Genomic DNA, 13,746 nt, shown 5'->3' on the forward strand with positions numbered 1-13,746 from the left:
CCTGGGGTCCCTGGGGCAGTTAGAGACGCTGTTACAGGGTGGGCCACAGGGACTGCCGTCCCAGGGCTCTGTAGTCAGCACTCCCCTAACGGCAAGGCTCTGGCCCTGCGTTCATTACCGAACCTCTGGGAGCTCGAGTTTCCCCATTCTCAAAATGGGAACAGCATTTACCTTGCTCATCCCCGGGCTTTGCTGAGAAGGGCCAGGGGGCTCAGGGCCCTCATCCGATGACCCAGGTTACTGTCCTGTTCCAAGTCTGTGACTTGCCCGTCAGTGAGCATCTCAGCACATCTTCATAGTAAACAAAGGGTACATTTGTGCTGGGGAAATCTAAGTCTCAAGATGTGTAGGGGCAGGAGATAACCGTGTGTTCTGATACTCGCTTCGGTGTGTTTCTTCCTGGGGGTGATGCGGATTCCGTAGCCTCCTCTCTTTTCTTGGCGCGGTCAGTAAATTTATTATGAGTCTTTTGTTGCTGTTGTTAATCCTCACTTGAGGATACTTTTTCCGTTAATTTTTAGAGAGAGTGGAAGGGAGAGGGGAGGGGGGAGAGAAAGAGAAACATCGATGTGAGAGATCACACCCATCTGGGGCTGGGGATCGAACCTGCAACCCAGGTACGTGCCCTTGACTAGGAATCAAACTCACCCTTTGGTTCGAGGGCCGATGCTCTAACCACTGAGCCATGCCAGCCAGGGCTATTATTAGTCTTTATCTGAAAAGCCTTTAAGCTGTGGTTTGGCTTCTTAGCCCTCAGCAGCCTGCTCCTGAGGAAGCTTGTCTTCTGAGCTACCCAATCTTTCTTCTGGGCAAGAGGCATTTTGGGGAGAGCTCCGCCTGTTAAATTCTTTTTTTTAAAAAATATATATATTGATTTCAGAGAGAGGAAAGAAGAGGGAGAGAGAGAGAAACATCAGTGATGAGAGAGTCATGGATCGGCTGCAGCCCGCAACCGGGGCATATGTGCCCTGACCGGGAATCGAACCCCGATCGCCTGGATCCCAGGTCGGCGCTCAACCGCTGAGCCACGCCCGGCCGGGCTAAATTCTTTCTTAGGCTTTTTCTGGCAGGCCGGATGCCCTGGTGCAGCAGCGCCCACCTCCTTGCGCAGCTTCTCCACGCTGCCCCGAGTTCCCGTTCCCTGTGCTGAGAGAGTCGTTTCTTGTAAGCACCCCACGTCCCTCCCTTAGGCAGCGCCCACGATCTGTAGCGTCCCGCCCCGCCCCACGGTGTGTTTCCGATGCATTGAATTCCTTGCTTTCCGAATCATAACCAGGGAATCACTTGGCACCATGAGGGACAGACAAGCCTCTGTCCACAGCTCCCTTCAAGGCCCGGAACTTTATTTCCAGTGGTAGCTGGGGCAAGCCCCGCGTCTGTTCAGCAGGCGAAGGCGCCAGGTTGCCCATCAGCGCCTTCCACGCTGCGTTCACCCGTGGCCTCCGCTTGGCCTTCGTAGATCGCGGCCGTGCCAGCACCGTGCGCCGCAGCCTAACCCGTCAGGCCGACCTTCACCATGCTTTGGGAGTTCGTGGGCACGGACTCCACAGACTCCCCCGTCTCCCTCTGCATGGGCATCAGCGATAGCTCTGGTGGTTACGAGAACTGCCGCCCTGCATCTGGGTGCGCTGCACTCATTTTTATCTTGGATTACCAAGCGTTTCCCGGCACGGCCATCGGTTTCGCTGTCTCCGGGTCCTCTGAACTGAACTTGGCATCTCATGGGGAGGCCTTATTCTCAAGTTTAACGAGCCCCGCCCCGCGGAAGAGACCCTTGTCAGCAGCTCCCCACAGACCTGCAGGCCCGGCACCGCCGAGGGAGGGGATTCCATACTCTTTGACTTTATACTTCTAAAATTCAGTATCACTCTCGTAACTTAAGCATTTCCTCTGCTATATAAAATGTCCTTTAAAGTTTTTTTAAATGGCTCTATTCGGTTAACCTTCCCTCACGACTGCATGTCTACATTATGTCCATTGCACTGTTTCAGTAGCATTGTGGTGAGTCAGTCGGCCGGGACTCCGGTGGCTTTAGGAGTGCTTTGGACCCAGGGGTTCTGAGTGCTGTGGTTTTCTCTTCTGCTCCCTCCTTTGCTGGGGCTATGTCTTGTCCCTGTCATGACTGTGCTACTTCTAGGAGTTCCGCCCCCCCAAATTCACTGGTTTTAACCTAGTGTGGGTAGGAGACAGGTAACTGTACTTGTTGAAACGGAGTAAAATACATGTTGATGGCTCTGGTGTGAGGGTCTGAGTGCTGCTTCTTGCAACCAGGTGCAGAGGCTCCTTTGTGGTGGCTGCCCTCCTTGCTCGGACTCTTTCCCGCCTCTGTCCGTCTTCCACGCTGACCACCCTGGTCGTGGGCTCCGTATCCGAGAGGGGGGCAGGGAGGCACCGAGGTCCTGAGAAGTGAAAAGTGACGTGAGTGTGAGCGTGCGTGGCCACACAGCTGATCTTGTTCACCGTGTTCTTAATTTTGTTAGACTTGAGTTGTGATGAGCACATACCTACAACACTTCTGGGTGCTGGTGACAAACAGAACAACGTGGGTCAGACAACGCGGAGGGTGCGACCCAGCCACAGGCTCCTGGAGGGATTCTGGGCCCAGGGAAGGGGGGGAAGGGCCCGCAGGGAAGCAGGATGGGAAGAGGGGGAGGAAAAGGCAGACAGAGGGCGCCAAATGCAAATCCGTGGACCACAAGTTTTTTTCTTGGTCTGGATTCAGGACAATGGTTCCTTGTTATTGTGGGGCTTTAAAACCCTAAGAATGAGGGCCGGAGGGGATTTGTGGAGTCACAAGGAATGCTGTAAACACAGATTTATTTATCTGATGTATTGCGTTGCTAATGAAGTCATGCCCGAAGCAGGCCTGTCCTTCCCTGAGTTTTCTTAAAATAAGCCTGGGAGGCCACGTTGGGGTTTGAAGGAGACCTGGTATTATTGTCACTTCAAACGACTGAGAGCAGTCGAGCACCAACCTAGGATCCAGGAGTCTCCGTTCAATTCCTGGTTAGGGCACATGCCCGGGTGGCAGGCTCTGTCCACAGGAGGGGGTGTGCAGAAGGCAGCTGGTCAATGATTCTCTCATCATTGATGTTTCTCTCTCTCTCGCTCTCTCCCTTCCTCTCTCTGAAATCAATACAGATATATTAAAAAAAAAAAAAAAGAAAAAAAAAGAGCTTGCCTTTTAAAGTTCTCACCTCTTCTGCCATCATAACCAATAGGCCAGCCGAGGGTTCTTTGGCCCCACCTGCATGACTGTGGCCCCGACAAAGTACCTTCGCATCGCACATGTCCCAGGTGGTCTCCGGTGGAGACATCGCTCCACTGCACGTGCCCAGGTGGTCCCTGACCGCCTTGCCCTCGGGCCTCCCTTAGACCCGGCTAGTCTGTCTCTGAGGTTTCCTCTCCGGTAATTCTGCCTGTGACAGCGCTTGGGGCTCCAGCCCCTGCAGGCTTTCCTCTGGCCTTGCTGACCCCAGGATCTAATGACCATTTAACACACATGTGAGTGCCTACTATTTGTCAGGTGCAGGGAAGACAACAGGAAACCGGCCGAGCCGGGTTTGCCTCCCGAAGCCCGCGTCCTAGGAGGAGGGGACCCGTCACTCCCTATCCCGAGCTTTCATTTGGGGCCTCTCGAGATCTAAGAGGGCGGCGTGGGCGGGCACCTGGCTCCTGGCCCCGCCCAGCTGTGCGGTCCCGGGGCCTTGGTCCCCCCCCCGCCCCCCCCCCCCCGTGCCCGGAGTGGGCTGCAGACCCTGCCCACGCATCCCTGCAATGGGGACATCCCTGCAGAATCATGCCCGTAGGATCCAGGCCTGCGGCTCCCCAACTTGTCCGTACAAGACACAACATCCCAAACCCTGTCCCACGTCCAGGTGTACTGGCCCGGTTCGGCCTTTTCAAAGACCCCCGGGCGCTCGGCACTGGCAAGAGCTCAGCAAAGGGCAACGACCAGGAAAAGCCCGTTTCACAGATGGAGAGACTAAGGCCGGGCAGGGAGGCCCCGCCCGGGCCGACCCCCCCCCCCGCCCCCCGCGCGCCGGCGGGGCCGCGGCGCCCATCGATGCGCTCCGCCGCTCGGCTGCCCACGCCTGGCCCCGGCCGCGCGAGCCCCTTCCCCGCCCCCCGGCCGCGTCCCACTTCCAAGATGGCCGCGGGTGGAGCCGACCAGGTGAGGAGGTCCCGGCGGGTGTCCACCGGGGCCCCGCGGCCGCGAAGACCCCCTCGGGCGCCCCTCGCGGCCCCGCCCGGCCCTCGGGGGAGAAAAGGGCCGGCGACGCCGCCCCGGGGCCCTCGGCGGACGGGAAGAGCGGGCTGGGGCAGGGCTGCGGGGCGAGCGTCGAGCTCGAGGAGCTGCAGCGCCGGCGGCGCGGCGGGAGGCGGCAGCTCGGCCGGAAGAGCGGCCGCGGCCTGCAGGGCGCGCGGGGCGGGGCGAGGGCGCGCTGGTGGGCGGGGCGAGGGCGCGCGGGGCGGGGCGGGGCGCGCTGGTGGGCGGGGCGAGGCGCGCGGGGCGGGGCGAGGCGCGCGGGGCGGGGCGCGCTGCTGTTGGCCGCGGGCTGCTCGCGCACCTGCTCGCGGGCCCGCCGCCCGCCTCGCTCGGGCGTTCCCGTCGCGCAAGTTGCGGGTCCCGCGGGGACCTGGGGGGCCGGCTCGCGGGCCTCGGGATGGCGTCGCAGCCGAGCTGAGCCGGGTACTGAGGGCCCGCGGCGGGGGGGCGGGGCGGGCGGCGGGGAGGGCACCCGGGCGCGGGCCGTTGCCACCTGCTGCAGCGCGGGCCGCGGCGGGGAGGCGGCCTGAGGCGGGCGGGCGGGCGGCGCGGGTCGGGGTCCCGCGTGGCCGCCGCTTCCTCCGCGCTGGGGAGCGCGTGGGGCTCGGGGGACATTGGGGGCCCCGGCGGCGCCCGGCCGCCCGGCGGTGAGGCGCGCGTCCTGACGCGCTTCTTTTCCGGAACTTGAGGGAAAGTTTCCCCCTCAGATGCGCGGGGCTCCCGGGCCCCGAGAAGAGCGGGCTCGGCGCGTGGGCCCGCCCCTCCCGGCCGCCGGGACCCTTCGCCCTCGGGGTCCTCGACCCCCGGCCACCCCACCGTGGAGCCGCTGACCCCCTTCCTTCTTGGAATCCCTGTCCCTCGGCCCCGACCCCCTCCTCCTCGGACCCCTGTCCCCCGGCCAGGGACTCCCCTTCCCTGGCCACGGAGCGCTACGCCTCGGTGACCCGGGCCGCGGGCCCGGCCGGTGTGTCGGGGCGCTGCCCGGGCGGCCCTCGTGGGCAGGGCGCTGCCCGGAGGAAGGGCTCGTGGGCTGGAGACCGCGGGGGCGAGGCCGCGGCGAGGAAGGCTCCGGGGAGCGGAGGGTGACCCGCACACTCCACCCGAGGCCCCGCGCTGGGCATTTTAGTGGCGGGACCCTTGCGCGGCCACGTGAAGCCGTTTCTGTCCTAAAAGTGCACGGGGCACGTTTCCACCCGCGTGGAACTGGACGCGGCTTGGGACGCGCTGAGCGCGGGGGCGGCGGGCCGGGCCTGCGGCCGGGTGGGTCCGAGGCCGGGTGGGTCCGAGGCCCGGCGCTGCTCGGTGCTCGGCTGGGACGGCCCCTCCCTCCAGCGGTCCTGGTCCGCGTCCGCCTGTCCCGTTTGTCTGCCGGCACCAGCCCAGGCCTCAGGTCTGGGTGTGACCCCCTCCCGCCTTCTCACCGCTGCTCCACGGGCTGCCCCGCGCTGTCGCGCTGTCGTAGTTGCCCCGTAGGACAAATATGCCGGTCCCTGGAGTCTGTGGGCTCCACCCTAGTGAGAGCCTTGCATGTGCTTGGGCCCAAGGTCATTGGGTGAGGGCCCCCTTTGGGAAACATTAGGGAGGTAAAGGAACTTAAGTGTCTCGGCGTCACCCAGCGGGAGAGAGGCCGAGGTGGGACTCAGACTCGGGCACCCCGGAGTCCTGCACGGCCCCAGGGGTCGCGGCCCGTCCCTGCCTAGCCCTGCGCCTTGCGCCCAGCTGGGTTGGCTCCACGTTGGCCAGTTTTCACAGTGCCCCAGCCTCACCTGGCTTTTGCTGACGGCCTGCAGTCCTCTCCGTGAGGCACCCTCCCCCTGCCTCTCCACCCCTGCGCTTCTCTACCCTCCCTCCGCCGCCCCACTCCCCCTGTTCAGGGGGTGAACTGCCGGTCACGCCCCCACTCTCCCTGCTCCTGCTCCTCGGGAGGCTCTCCAAGGCGGCAGGACCTAGCTTATCAGAGCAACTGGTTTTGGAGTCTGTCTCTGCCGTTGCTCGGAGCATTTGACCTCCATGTCCCAGCCTCCGCGCAGGGGATGCCTGCCCAGCGTGTTGTGCCGGCTGGTGGACCTTTGAGACCTCGGAGAAGATTTGTCATTAGAATAGACACAGATGTAAAAGGGTTTTAGGAAAATGACTATGTTGTTTGTTAATGTTGGTTTTAGGGCTGGTATAAACTTTCTACGGCCTGGGTGGTTTAGAATTCTAGATTGTCAAGCTGGAAGGGCCTCGGGTAGATCAGTGGGGCCAGTCACCTTTTACAGATGGGGAAGTTGAGGCTCAGAGCTCAGTCAGGGCCACAGAGCAAGTAGGAGGAATTAGTGATAGGAGGGAGCTGCGCAGTGAGGCTGTGCAGGCAGACTGGCCCTGTCTGAGCTCGCTCATGCGGATGAGTTGCTAAAACAGTGGGCCTGAGCTGGCTGGCCCTGAGCGCTGCCCAGGAAAGAAGAGCACCAGCCAGTGTTTCTGAGGCTTAATGTGGATTTCTTCTCCTAATCTTGTCAGCTGCCTAAGGAGATAGGGTCCGTTATTGGCCCCATTTCACTACATAGAAATTGAGGCACAGGAAAATTAAGAAACTAATTTAGGGTTATACAAAATGGAGGAGCTGGGATTCCAACCCAGACTCTCTTCAGACCCTTCATTACACACCCCGACTGCCCGTTTATTTTTTTAAAACTTTTCTATTGAAGCTAACCCCAGTTTCTGCCTGGTTTGTTGATGGACCAAAACTTATTTAAACAACGTTGTGTTAAGTTCCTGGTTCCTAAAAGTTGCCATTCACCCTTCACAGGAATATACCTAGCTTCTAAGAAATTCTTTTTTTTCAGGATTTTTTTATTCTAAAGAATAACGCATTTAAAAACCAAACACTTTCATAGTTGACTTCTCCATTCTATGTAATGCAAATTAACCCATTGTTTTAGGCCGCTTCACAAGTAGTCAGAGAGTCAGTACTTTAGAGTCAGGTTGGCCCCACACAGCCACTTTATTACATGTACCTTCTGTGCCTCTGTCTTCCTGTCTGTGAGGTGGTAATGATGGGGTCCTTGTGGGGATTACACAGATGGCGGGGGTGAACACCGAACACAGTGCCCAACACGTAACACGCACTTGGCGAGCAGAGGCGGCTGCTCTTGTTAATTGTTAATGCCCAGGCACCTGAGACCTAGAACGGCCTGTGCCTTTTTTTCCAGGAACCTTTCTGCCTGAACCAGGACTTGAATTAAAAAGAGAAAGATGGTGGTTGGTGCTTGTGGAGCCCTCTGTGGAGCAGGCTCATCCACATGGGAGATGTCACCCAAATAGCCGTGCGCTTTACCCTGAAGAGTAAGGGTAGGGAATCCGTTGTAGAGCTGGTTCGATGGGAGGCTTGGCAGCGAAGGTGAGTGCATGCAACCTCCTTGCAGGATCAGGGAGAACACGGGCATCCCTGTGCTGATGGGGCTCGAGGAGGTGGCTCTCCTCTATAGTATCCACAGAGGAGCCCCGGCAAGGAGAACTGTGTTGTGGATGGAAAGGAGCCAGGGGACGTCTGTGTGGACGGGCAACATTTCTCCCTGAAGCCACCAATAATGCATTTCGCCCTCCTGGGGACATAACTGAGTTATTTGGTTTTGGCTTCATAAACTCTTTTATTTATGAAGACTTAGTCTAAACTTAGTCCTCTTGCTTTTTAAGAAGAAGAAAATTAACTATTGCTGCAGGATGGAACTTTTTTCCAAAACCTTACTCAGAATCACTGGCAGAGCCGCTGTCCACTTACTCACTTGTGTTAAACCTAAGACGTGGACCCAGGGGAGTGAAGGTTATTCTGATCTCTCTGGGCGCCTATCTTATTTGTGACCTGCAGAACTCAGTTTTGAGGCAGGTGCATAAAGTTCAGATGGTCTTGCAGCCTGAAATAAGTGCAGCCTTCCTCTTATTCGTACTTGAGGTCTTGTATGTTTTCTCTTGTCTGGGAGGTGCTGGCTAGTCATCATTACACTGGTATCGAGGGCTTCCCTGGCTGTCCAGCTGTGCCCCGGAAGACCCTGAGAGCCTGAGGGTGCGCGCTGTGGTGGGCACTGCTGCAGGGTTTGCGTTCTTGGCCATAGTTGCTTGGACTTTGGGAAACCACTGTGGAGGGAGGAATTGTGTTTTACTTTCCAGCAGCACCCACCGATTGCTGACAGTGTTCCTCACCGGCTAGTTTGGCAGCAGACATGATGTGCAGGGTGGTCAGCGCTTCCTGCCATGTCTGTCATTCGCTTACATGCCAGGAGCTCAATGGGGCGTATTTTCTACCTCGTCTTGTTACCTCCACTGCTTACCTTGTTTTTGGAACATAACCCAGCTCTCAAGATGTTTCTTAGATGGACTGTTCCTGAAACCTGTCCATTTAGAACATAGCAGTAAGAATTAATTCAGCAAATAGATTTTTGAATCCTTAATCCATACCAGGCATTTGGCCAGGCAGTAGTGTCCAGAAGCTGTTAGTGCTGTGCCTGCCTGAAGTGTAGAAACCAGTGCAGAGGGACATGGGGAGAGCTGTAAATATAGTTGTGTTAGGTGGGGTGTAGCCAAAAGGAACCTAGGAGGAAGGACGCCCTGCAGCTTCCTGGGAGAGTTAGGAAGGCTTCTCAGAGGAGGTGGCCTTGGAAGTGTGCTGTGTGTGTGTCCTGGTGGCACCTGCTACCAGATCCCTGGGGCATTGAAGGCCAAGCTAGGAGAGTACCTCGGGCATGGCGCAGTGATCCTGGGTGTTGAGAGAACTGAGAGCCACAGTGTGAGGCTGGTGAGGCTGGCAGGGATGGATCGGGAGGGCCCTGGGCCAGCTCAGGGAATTTAGGCTTATTCTGTCTTTAGAAAACGTGTGATTTGGAGGGAGGCCATCAGCAGCTGGCCTCTTGGATGGCTTCCAAAGTTCAGCCAGCAGCCTATCTTAGAAGCACGCACTTTGAGCCCCCACCCCCTCGGCACCATTGGAAGGCAGGTGCTCTGGAGGTTGACTACTGGTTTTATGGCTCTGGTGGCACCAGGGGGAAGGGTTTGAGGACAGGCGGCCTTGGCCCTTACAGATTTTGGTTTTAGAGTGTGTTGCAAGGGGAAGTACTTCTTTCCTTTTAGGTTTTTTTCCCCGAAGGCTAACACCCTGTTCCTGAGGTTTAAGGAACTTAAACTGGACTTGGAACCAGCGGACGCCTCAAAGGTGGCCCCGCGTCTCCCTTAGAAGAGGCCCTCGGACTGCTCTCCGCCGCCACCAAGGCAGAGGAGAGGCCACTGCGAGGTGGCTCTGGACTCTGCTTGTTTCCTTCTTCCTTGGGCTTTCATTTTGCTGATTCAGAGGTGAAGGGGTCTTTGGGTTCACTTAACACGTCTGTGAGGTATTCCTGATGTTCTGGTGTCAACATTTCAGTTCATACTCACTTTTTTGCAAGTACTGGAGCTTTTAATGTGGCTAAAGTAGAGGAAATCCACGTTTATTGGACACCTACTGTGTGTCAGATGCAGGGTGTGGTGTGCTGGCACCTTCACCAAACCTCATTTCATTTTTCCTCGGGTCCACCTGGGATTTCTGTGGTATGGCCCCATTTTATTGCTGGGGAGGAGGGACATTGGGGCTCAGAAGGTTGAGCATCTTCCCTGAGGTTGCTGCAGCTGCTAAGTGGCAGAGCCAGGGGTTCAGCCAGCCTGTCAGTCTCCGCTCTAGGATTTCCTCTTGGGGTTTGTCTTTTTGCCAGTTTAACTGGAGGAATATTGATGGTGTTTTGATAATTCTAATTACCTTTGACATTGCCAAAGATTAGCTCTTAACGATGTACTAAAAAGGTTCCTGACCATATTTTCTTTTTAATTAAAAAAACAAAACTAAAAGTATTTTAAGGTTTGTGTGCTCTCCATGTGTCTTCCTGTGAATCCTGTTCTCTCACAGCCTGGGCTCAGTTCAGGCATTTTCCCAGAGCAGAGTCCCAGAGATGGTTTGCTGTGGCCTTGCCTGGGAGTGGCTCACGGCCAGGGACTCTGGAGGAGGCTCCAGCCCCGGAAATCAGGGCAGGTGAACCTCAAAACGTTTAAAATGTGTTCACGTGTGGTGAGGTGCTGAGTTTTTGCTCTGTAGGTTAGAGAACACTTTATTTTATGCGACATCTTTACAATTTCATTTTTGTATTAAACTCTAATTTTGTCTTTTTTTTTTTTTTTTTTGGTGTTAGCCCAGTGTGGTTTTACTTCCCAAGAGAAATTGATAACCAATTAGTATAACATCATGGTTAGATACTCCTTCCTTCCTCACTGTGTCATGGTTCAGGTTTTTATATATAGTTTAAGTCTATTTCTGAATTCCGCATTTCAATTTATTCCTCTATATTTCTATTTTTTGCTCTAGTGCTGCACTGACTGGTTCCTTCAGTTTCTGGGAGGGAAGGAGATGAACCCGTCCTCCCTTTTCTGCTGTTAATGAATCTGCTTTTGCTGTGTTGACATTGAGAGGAGAGGGCCAGGCTTCTTGCAGGGGCGCAGGAAGGCTCTTTGCAAAAGCTAAAATAATACCCAAAAGGGAGTGAGTGGTTATCATTGTTATTTCCACACTTCAGAACCTTCACCTACTTGCTGTTTGATTATAGCAGCTGCCAGCAGAGTGCCTCCTGGGGGTCAGGGGCTATTGAATGCTTTTGCATTGGTACTTTATTTCATTCTCCCAGGGCAGTATGGTAGGGCTGGGATTAGAACCCAGGAATATCTGAGTCCAAAGTCCCATTCTCTTTGTTGTTCTGCTCCATAGATCAGATTTAAATGCACTGCCAGATCTCTTTAGTTTTCACATTTTAAAGGACAATAGAAGGTGACATAACATATGCTTGGTCCTCTGGGGACTGTGCTGTCCAGGCTGATGCACCGCCCCCCCATCTTAAGGCAGAGATTTGTAGGGCCCTGGGTGTGTGTGTGTCACTGCCGGCTTTGACTCTTCCCACTCAAATCTTTATTGTAGGTTTACAGTCTTTATTTTTCCTTTATTGCTTATCTGTCTTTGCTTAGCCAGACTTCTGACCTGGTTTTTATAACTCCAAACTAAGCCATTTATGCACTAGGTATGGTCTCCTTGGGAGTCAGTCCTATAGGTCCCAGCCCTGCTGCTAAGTAACAGTGTGATCTGGGACCTGTTTCTTAACCTCTCTGAGCCTCACTTTCTTCTCTAGTAAAGGGGATACTATGCCCTACCTTGTAGGCCTGAGTGAGTGACTAAAACATTTGTGGAGGGCCACTGCTAACCTGGGTGTGGTTGGGGTAATCTCGATACATGTGGCATACACAATTTATCTTGTTTTCTGTCTTGAAAGCAAACTGATTTTTATGCTAGCTCAGAACAAGTAGAACCTTGACTTATGTATGGGTTATGAATCCACATATTTTCAACAGAGGTACCCTGTTTAAAATAATAAAATAAAAACACAGGAAACAAAAACCCTCTTCTCTGCCTGGCGAAGTCCTCATGCTGTTGCCAGCACTCTCCTGGGGGTCGGAGACGTGACTGGTGGGTGGCAATGAGGATGGCGAGGATGATTATTTTATATATTTTTACACTCTGTGTACCCTCTGAGTTATCTTCCTGTTCTTTTATATCATGACAATTTAGGTTAAAACTCTAGCTTCTGCTTCTGGATTCAAACTTGGGTACATAGGACTCTTTTCAAGGATTGTTTCTTTACAAAAGAGGTGTCAGAACATTCAAGCTGTGCATCAGAGGGGTGGCGTCTTTGGCTTTTCCATCCACTGCCTTAATTCCCATGTTGATGTTTTTTCTAGTTTCTCCTTGGAACAAGATGACTGATGGAAACCTTTCCAGCTCTACAAATGGCGTAGCCTTGATGGGGATTCTGGACGGTCGGCCAGGAAACCACATTCAGAACCTGCAACACTTGAATCTCAAGGCGCCCAGATCCCTCTCGTTGCCTGAGTATGGGCCCAAGCTGAAACTGGGGGCCTTAGACCAGCACAGCCTGCAGTCCGTGGACTCGGGCATTCCTACCCTAGAGATCGGCAACCCGGAGCCCGTGCCCTGCAGTGTGGTCCATGTGAAAAGGAAGCAGTCCGAGTCGGAGATAGTCCCTGAGCGGGCCTGCCAGAGTGCATGCCCGCTGCCCTCCTATGCACCCCCAGCTCCCACCAGTGCGGAGCGGGAGCAGAGCGTGCGGAAGTCCTCCACATTTCCTAGGACAGGCTATGACTCGGTGAAGCTCTACAGCCCCACCTCCAAAGCCCTGAACCGCAGTGACGATGTCTCCATCTGCAGCGTGTCCAGTCTCGGCACAGAGCTGTCTACCACACTGTCAGTCAGTAATGAGGACATCTTGGACCTCATGGTCACAAGCAGCTCCAGTGCCATCGTGACCCTGGAGAATGATGATGACCCGCAGTTTACTGACGTCACCTTGAGCTCCATCAAGGAAACTCATGACCCACACCAGCAGGATTGTGCTGATGAAATCGCAGAGGGAAGTAAATTAAAAAAACTGGGACCATTTAGTAACTTCTTTACAAGGTAATGCCACCTTTGTTTTTCCAGAGGATCTGGGTTATTGCAGTCAGGACAGCTGAGTTCTTGCCTAAATGTGTTGTGTGTTCCCTGCCCTGTTGAGCAGGCCCCGTGTCCTACAGGTAATCATGCCTTTTCCCAGTGGCCCTGAGTCCTGGGGAGTGTGTAGGACTGGTCTGTTGGTGATGCTGCTTTTTGATTCCTCACTGCTAGCTGTCACTTCTGTGTCCCTGGCTTTCTTGCACAGTCTGTTGTCACTTCCCGCTTCTGACCTGTGGTGGCTGAGGGTGACCCACAAGTGGTCCGTGTTACCAAATCAGCAGCCTTACCTTGTCAGCCTGATTCTCTGAAGGCCCCTTTATGCTAATACCTCAAGTCTCTTGGGCCAACTGGAGGGTGCTGATGAGGCTGACGTCAGAGTTAGTCACCCACCTTCCTAACTCCAGCCCCCATTTGCTTAACCCAGGGCTGGCGTTTCTGGGTGTCTGTCCCTGCTGAGGTGTGTGCTGTTACTGTGTTTACTAGGCCATGCACCCTGCTCCCCATGGTGCCGTCACCCAGGTGCCAGACCAGGGCTGCTGGGGTCCCTGTGTCTCGCCACAATCTCCATGGGGACATCTACAGCATCAATGTCTTATCTATGCTTTTTTGTTTTCGTACAACATGTGTTTATGCCCTGGGCTCTGTTTAGGCCCTGGGAGTAATATGGCTATAGAAATGGTCATAGGTAATGACTGTGGGTGGGCTTACAGGCTGGGGGGAAGGGGAAGTAAAAACAACAGCCCGTCCCACAAGCAAATGTGAACTCCCAAACTGTGGAGTGCCATGAGGAGGGCACGAGGAAGGAGAATGCCCTTCTGCTTCACAGCTGCTCTCAGAGGGCCCTGGCCCAGGGCTCGGCAGGTGGGAACATTGCTGCAGTCAACCCTGGCTGCCCATGTGTGTGCCCCTAGCAAAACCCATG

At 55.2% G+C, this 13,746-nt stretch overlaps 1 protein-coding gene and 1 pseudogene across 1 annotated transcript in view; one reads left to right on the forward strand and one right to left on the reverse strand.

Annotated features, from left to right (window-relative positions):
* Positions 1–1,052: 1,052 nt before the first annotated feature.
* LOC148094526 (large ribosomal subunit protein uL18 pseudogene) lies at positions 1,053–1,793 on the reverse strand (annotated as a pseudogene).
* Positions 1,794–4,121: 2,328 nt separating this feature from the next.
* The window catches only part of TBC1D14 (TBC1 domain family member 14), a 75,307-nt gene continuing 65,682 nt past the window's right edge, over positions 4,122–13,746 (forward strand). The window contains exons 1-2 of the mRNA XM_087828352.1: positions 4,122–4,174; positions 12,053–12,788. Of these exons, the coding sequence (XP_087684478.1) occupies positions 12,070–12,788 (719 nt within the window). The 5' untranslated portion in view covers positions 4,122–4,174; positions 12,053–12,069. The remainder of the gene's footprint in view (positions 4,175–12,052; positions 12,789–13,746) is intronic.

This window comes from Miniopterus natalensis, chromosome 1, assembly GCF_054644295.1.
Source record: "Miniopterus natalensis isolate mMinNat1 chromosome 1, mMinNat1.hap1, whole genome shotgun sequence".
Taxonomy (NCBI): domain Eukaryota; kingdom Metazoa; phylum Chordata; class Mammalia; order Chiroptera; family Miniopteridae; genus Miniopterus; species Miniopterus natalensis.